Source organism: Cherax quadricarinatus, chromosome 26, assembly GCF_038502225.1.
Source record: "Cherax quadricarinatus isolate ZL_2023a chromosome 26, ASM3850222v1, whole genome shotgun sequence".
NCBI lineage: Eukaryota > Metazoa > Arthropoda > Malacostraca > Decapoda > Parastacidae > Cherax > Cherax quadricarinatus.
The window spans coordinates 7,838,635-7,846,726 of NC_091317.1; the positions used below are offsets into that span (position 1 = coordinate 7,838,635).

Sequence of the window (8,092 nt, forward strand, 5' to 3'; positions counted from 1 at the left end):
AACAATACTCTTTGAAGGCAAAAGTATAGTATGCCAATCGTAAGTCTCCAAAAGTCCGGTCAGATACGCCTCAGTGGATACTCTCTCAACTCCTTCATATCAAAGGAAGAAATTTAACTTGGGCTAAATTTCGAGTCTTCACGCAAAAAAATAAACTGCCATGTATGTCCGCTGCATTCAAGAATTTAATGAAATTTTCACATATATGCCTAGTACTTATAGTAGACAAGTAGCTATGGCTACCTTGTTAGTCAAATTCTTGACATTGCTTACGAGGTTATGGTTTGAATCGTAACTTCATAGAAATAAAAGAAATCTCGAGCACTGTACAGCAACACATGTACAAATGTAGCCAAGACGGCAGTAGTAGGTACAATTATACTTAACTTTGTTGTATTAAGATATAGATCACTTCTCTGAACTGCCGCTACGGCGCGAGGTCTACTGATAGGGTGAGCGACACCCAGATCTCCATGTCACATACACTCTGCCCTGATGCATACAACAACTAGTTATCTTATTCTGAGCTCACCATGACTGCTGGGGTAAGTCTGAGCAAAAGAACTTACTGAGTAAGAGTTACAGGGCATTATATAGCATACGTGGCTCCTCTCACTTGACCAGAGGAGCATTCACCTTCAGAACTGGGTGAACCCATCGAGGGTCGGATACCAAAATATCTGGTGACCCCAAACTGGTGTTGTGATGAACGCAAATGTTCCTGTCCACGGTGAAGGTGGCTTCTGCTCTTGATTACCGCAGTGTGTTCATGCACCGTCATGTTCTCTCTATTGGCAAAGAGCAACATGTGTCTGAGGCGCTTGTGACAGAAGCCAGTGTTACATATGATCTTACCACATCACCTCGAGGCTCGCCTCAGGCTCCCCGCTCCACTGTTTTGTAAAACCGAACTTTTACACATTATCATTTCCGTGTCATAACGTTCTCATTTTTTTTCTCAGTCGTAGTGTGACTGTGTGTGTGTGTGTGTGTGGAGGGGGGCATCTCGTGTTATAATTCAGCTAAATACAGTAGACCGTCCATTAAGACAGTAGTTAGATTCCTGAAAATGCAGTGTTAGACGAATCCGTGTTAAAGGAACTAAAGAACTCAGGGGAAAAATAGGGTTATGTTCCTGGGACCCCGAAAAAGCCAAACAACTTTGTTTTTAGGTCTTCAAATCATTCACAAATAAAAATAAAAATGCAGTTGTTGTTCATTGTCGTTATTTATGTTTTCTTCTGTTGTTCAAGGCTACAAATGCAACAGAAATATTTCTTACCTTAAATTGTGGTTGCTGGTGTTTGTTGCTGATTGTGAAGGAGGGAGTGGAGAGGCATGCACTGCACTGCTGAGGTGGATGGTAGTCCAGTTAGTCAGTCAAGTCAGTACAGTCATTCAATTCAGTAGGTCACTCATTCAAGGCAGACTGTCAAGTCACTCAGTAAATAAGTCAATCCATAAAGTCATTCGCTAAATCAGTCAAATCAGTAAGTCAGTCATGTTAGTAAATCAGTCAAGTCATTCAGTAAATCAGTCAAGTCATTCAGTAAATCAGTCAAATCAATAGGTCAGTCAGTCAGGTAAGTCATTCAGTAAATCAGACAAGTCAGTAAATCAGTCAAGTCAGTAGGTCAGTCAGTAATTCAGTAAATCAGTTGTCATTAAATAAATCAGTCAAGTCAGTAAGTTAGTCACTCAAATTATAGCTAGTCAGTAAATCAGGTCTGTCATTCAATAAATCAGTCAAGTCGGGTCAGTCAAGCCATTCAGAAAAAACAATAAATCAGGTCAATCAGTATGTCAGTCATTCAGTAAATCATGTCAGTCAGTAAGTCAGTCATTCAGTAAACTAGTCAAGTCAGGTCAATCAGGTCATTCAGAAAATCAGTAAATCAGGTCAGTCAGTAAGTCAGTCATTCAATAAATCAGTGAAGTCAGTAAATCAGTGAAATCAGTAAATCAGGTGTCAGTCAGTAGGTCATTCAGTAAATCAATCAAGTCAGTAAAGTCAATCAAGTCAGTAAATCAGTCAAGTCAGTAAATCAGATGACAGCCGGGGTTATTCATTGCACAAGCCCGTATATTTGCTTTACTCTTTTTAATCATATAAACCGACGCTTCATTAAGGCCGTAAGCTCTCACCATGTCCACCACACAGGTACCACATTTAAGCTTATCTAATATCTCGATTTTCTTCATAATTCCGAGACTAGAACTTTTTTTGTATCTTGTCTTGCCACTTCCTGCATCACTTGCATGCCTCCTGAGTGCCATGGTTCCTTGGCAGATGCAATGTGTGGTAATGAAAAGACCAAAACCCTATTCACAGACAATCCTGGGTACCGCACTGGACGCGTATATACCGAGCACTGGTATGGAGGTGGCAGGGTACGAAACTAGGGCCTTCCCCTGCAGAAGACGGTGGCTTGACCCACAGGCAGACTGCCTAGCACTCACTACACAGAGGGGAAGATCCCGCCTTCCAGCTTGCGGCACTGAAATTTTCTCTCTACCGAGAAGCAGAACAGTTTAAAATGAATTTTACGAAGTGTAAAACGAAAATATGCCGCAATTTGACAATAGTGTAATGGAGAAAACGTTTCAAAGGAAACCGTTTTAATCGACGATCTACTGAAGTTCGTAATAACTTCTACTTTTGTCTGTGCAGTAGCCCCATGATAGATTCTGCTACATATTCTGTTCCCTTTATATATTGTGTTATATAGTCCTGTTATAATCTGCTATCTAGACTCATGATAGGTTCTATACATTCGATCATATCAAATGAAACTCTCACATATTTATTACATTTATTTATAAAAAAAACAATAACAACAACTCAGTAACAAATTCATACTAAACTCAACAGCTCGAGAGATTTACTTCTTCCCGTAGCCTGCGAAGTAAAAAAAAAACATTAGTTAAAATATATAAACCTAATCCATTTACAAGTATTAAACAGTTGCAGGTGTCAACAGCTAATATACTAATGCAAATAACAGCAAATCTAATGAAAGTGGGTGAGTTACATGGACGAAGAACACCTCACAGAATCAAATAACAATTATTACGAAAGGGATGTTACATCAAACATATCTAGACACCATTCTGAGCAGGTGATTACACGTATTATACTAATGCAGACGTCTACAGGAACTTTTAGTATGAAGACTAGGTATCAGTATGAACACATCACCTTGGACTTGTGATTTACGACAAGTTATACAAATTAAAGGAAGTTGTTTCCCTAAATAAATATGATAAGCATAGCATGTGTCTATATTTCCCAGATGGTACTTACAACACCAGGAATAACACATACGGTAGTTAAATACTGATAATTAATAAGGGAGATTTAATATCATTAAGGTTTAACATCGGCGATTCCCACTTAAGAAAGTTTAATAATTCAGGTGTTGTTTGATAATATACAATAACCTTAACATAGTTAATTAACTCAAAAGTGATGATTCAAGCTTAACACAGCATATATACACTGAGGGATACACACCCAGAGGTATGCATCTCTCAGTATATATATGTCGTGCCGAATTGGTAAATTATTATTATTATTATCGTGGGGGAGCGCTAAACCCAGAGGATTATACAGCGCATGTGGGGGGGGGGGAGATGGACGGTATTCAGGCTCATTTCAGAGAACTGAAGCACAGATCCAATTCCCTAGAACAAGAGCCCCCTCACCAGCATCAAGGAACCTACCTTGAGGGGCCGAATAGGTAAAACTTTTGCGATTTGGGATTAAATAGCAATGCTCTTGTTGCCGAATAAGCCTAGCGAAAATTTGTGTATGCAGTAATTTCGCAAAAATCATTCTGAACCTAACGAAAAAAAAATATTTCATTGTGTTTGTTTATTAAATTATTGTAAACTTATTTAAAATATATTTAGTTGGATTAGGCTAATTTAAATTGCGCTTTTTATAATAAGGTTAGGTATGTTTTCTAAAGTTCTTTTGGTACAAAAATATAAATTTTTACATTCACATAAATGAAAAATATATACCTTTAAACGTATAAGAGAAATTTTTTAGAAAGGACTTAATTTTAAATGAGTTCTTGCTATGTGGTACATTACAATGTAACAGTATAGTGGTACATTACAACGTAACAGTATAGTGGTACATTACAACGTAGCAGTATAGTGGTACATTACAACGTAACAGTATAGTGGTACATTACAACGTAACAGTATAGTGGTACATTACAACGTAGCAGTATAGTGGTACATTACAACGTAACAGTATAGTGGTACATTACAACGTAACAGTATAGTGGTACATTACAACCTAACAGTATAGTGGTACATTACAACGTAGCAGTATAGTGGTACATTACAACGTAACAGTATAGTGGTACATTACAACGTAACAGTATAGCGGTACATTACAACGTAACAGTATAGCGGTACATTACAACGTAACAGTATAGTGGTACATTACAACGTAACAGTATAAAGGTACGTAACAAGGAAACGATGTTAAATTACGTAATAAGCAAGCAATGCAGAAGTACAAAGGCCTTACAAAAGTGGCATCGCATTGAAGAAAAAAAAAGTTTTGAACCTATTGGCTAGGGTTATTTTCATGTATAGCCAAGAGCAAGATTACAACACTTGAAAGAGCAAATGTTGTCGCCTCGAGACATCAGGATATACAGGAAATCATAAGCCTTTATGCTGCCGATTGTGCAGTTCATAGACTGAGGCGCTCCGAATGTCTTTCATCAGTGGTGAGTAGCAGCAGTGTTCAACGAGCGTACAAAGGCAGTGAGAAAGCATCTAAAGAGTTTTTTTATGGTTTGATTGCAAAGGTCGGAATATTTTTAGAGATTGGATAACCTTATTCTTTTAAGGAAACATCAACAATCCAGTGTAGGATGACCTATTCCATCAGAAGCCACAAGGTAGAGAGTAGCCCATCTACTTTTTTTTTTAATCGCCAGTAACACTCCAGGGAATGACTGACCTATTCTTTCACTAGCAACACTCCAGAGAGTGGGTAACCTATTCTCTCACTAGTCACTATCCAGGGAGTGGCTGACCTATTCTCTCACACCCTAGTATCCAGAGAGTGGGTGACCTATTCTTTAATTAGAAAAGCAATCACAAATTAAACGCGATGCAAAAACACACACACACACAAAAAACTCTGATAACCGGTTTCTGAAGGCGGGTGATACAGTACACGGTGTCAGGAATCGAGTTAACAAATAAGACTTACGTTACACAGTGTGACTGACAAAGTAGCATTTGACTGTCAGTTATATCCGTGACAGTAGAGTTCGATTGTCAGTCGTGTCTGACTCATAGTTTCGCGTTTGAATAACAGAGTCGTACATGATCGAAAGAGCATTGTGATATGTGACAGTTTAGGAGTTATAAACCGTAATATTTTTTTCCAGAATTTATAACAGATGACTCGCTATTAGTCCAGCAGGAAATGACCATGATGTGTGTTTATTAGTAGTAGTATTATTGCTAGTAGATGTAGAATGGTTGAAAGAGGACTGTCAAGTGTACGTGTCTTACCTCCGTGTCCTCCGTATCCTCCTCCGTATCCACCAACAACAATTCCACCTCCATGGCCATATCCACCGCTATATCCTCCGTATCCCCCACCATAGCCTCCATGTCCTCCTCCGTACCCGCCTGCGTGATGGTAAACAGGGATGTGGACTGGTACATAAATATACTGGTAATCTTCTTCATCGTAGCTGCCGCCGCCTTTACCCTTACCGAAGCCAGGGGAAGCCAGAGCTTGAACTCCAGCAGCCATCATCACCACCACTGCTATGGCTGACACACGCTGTGTAGGCAAATAAAAAAACGTTAGAGAAATATTTCTTATAATGAAGATTTGTAAAAGAATTGAATGAATGGAAAATTAACACATAGGAACTGGAGTGAACGTGTAAATACGACACCAGAGCAGCATCAGGACGTTTATTAGGGAAACGTATCGCCCACCCGGAAGCTATGTTTACCTGGAGTTTATCTGGAGAGAGTTCCGGGGGTCAACGCCCCCGCGGCCCGGTCTGTGATCAGGCCTCCTTAGGTCAGTGTCCCAGGATGCGACCCACACCAGTCGACTAACACCCAGGTACCCATTTTACTGATGGGGAACATAGACAACAGGTGGAAAGAAACACGTCCAATGTTTCTACTCTGGCTGGGAATCGAACCCAGGCCCTCACCGTGTGAAGCGAGAGCGTTAACCACCAGGCCACCAGAGCAATCAAATGATTGCATTATTGAAGCTCGCTAGTGCTGACACTTGTCTTGTGTACGTACGTGACAGTCTTGAAGGTACAGTTGGCGATCTTCGTATGTAGGAAGGTGTTACATTTTTAAGAGAATTTTTTGTAATGAGAATCAAAATTGTTTTGGTAAAGCAATTCGATGCTTACATTGGGTTTGGGATATTGGCAGTTTGGAGGGACTTCTAATATTGTCGTATCTGAGCGCCTCTGTAAAGACAGTGATTATGTATGAAGTGAAAGTGTTGAATGATGAAAATATTTTTCTTTTCTGGGATTTTCTTTCTTTTTGGGTCACCCTGCCTTGGTGGGAGACGACAGACGTGTTGAAAAAAATATATGTATAATATGATATATATATATGATATATATATGATATATATATGATATATATATGATATATATATATATATATGATATATATATGATATATATATATATATATGATATATATATGATATATATATGATATATATATGATATATATATGATATATTTTTTTTTTTATTATCACACTGGCCGATTCCCACCAAGGCAGGGTGGCCCGAAAAAGAAAAACTTTCACCATCATTCACTCCATCACTGTCTTGCCAGAAGGGTGCTTTACACTACAGTTTTTAAACTGCAACATTAACACCCCTCCTTCAGAGTGCAGGCACTGTACTTCCCATCTCCAGAACTCAAGTCCGGCCTGCCGGTTTCCCTGAACCCCTTCATAAATGTTACTTTGCTCACACTCCAACAGCACGTCAAGTATTAAAAACCATTTGTCTCCATTCACTCCTATCAAACACGCTCACGCATGCCTGCTGGAAGTCCAAGCCGCTCGCACACAAAACCTCCTTTACCCCCTCCCTCCAACCTTTCCTAGGCCGACCCCTACCCCACCTTCCTTCCACTACAGACTGATACACTCTTGAAATCACTCTGTTTCGCTCCATTCTCTCTACATGTCCGAACCACCTCAACAACCCTTCCTCATCCCTCTGGACAACAGTTTTGGTAATCCCGCACCTCCTCCTAACTTCCAAACTACGAATTCTCTGCATTATATTCACACCACACATTGCCCTCAGACATGACATCTCCACTGCCTCCAGCCTTCTCCTCGCTGCAACATTCATCACCCATGCTTCACACCCATATAAGAGCGTTGATAAAACTATACTCTCATACATTCCCCTCTTTGCCTCCAAGGACAAAGTTCTTTGTCTCCACAGACTCCTAAGTGCACCAATCACCCTTTTCCCCTCATCAATTCTATGATTCACCTCATCTTTCATAGACCCATCCGCTGACACGTCCACTCCCAAATATCTGAATACATTCACCTCCTCCATACTCTCTCCCTCCAATCTGATATCTAATCTTTCATCACCTAATCTTTTTGTTATCCTCATAACCTTACCCTTTCCTGTATTCACTTTTAATTTTCTTCTTTTGCACACCCTACCAAATTCATCCACCAATCTCTGCAACTTCTCTTCAGAATCTCCCAAGAGCACAGTGTCATCAGCAAAGAGCAACTGTGACAACTCCCACTTTATGTGTGATTCTTTATCTTTTAACTCCACACCTCTTGCCAAGACCCTCGCATTTACTTCTCTTACAACCCCATCTATAAATATATTAAACAACCACGGTGACCTCACACATCCTTGTCTAAGGCCTACTTTTACTGGGAAATAATTTCCCTCTTTCCTACATACTCTAACTTGAGCCTCACTATCCTCATGAAAACTCTTCACTGCTTTCAGTAACCTACCTCCTACACCATACACCTGCAACATCTGCCACATTGCCCCCCTATCCAC

General features: G+C 39.8%; 1 protein-coding gene across 1 annotated transcript in view; it reads right to left on the minus strand.

Moving 5' to 3' along the window:
* Positions 1–551, minus strand: part of LOC138853257 (neuropeptide-like protein 29) — a 21,008-nt gene extending 20,457 nt beyond the window's left edge. The window contains exon 1 of the mRNA XM_070088980.1: positions 533–551. Within this exon, the coding sequence (XP_069945081.1) occupies positions 533–535 (3 nt within the window). The 5' untranslated portion in view covers positions 536–551. The remainder of the gene's footprint in view (positions 1–532) is intronic.
* Positions 552–8,092: the final 7,541 nt, after the last annotated feature.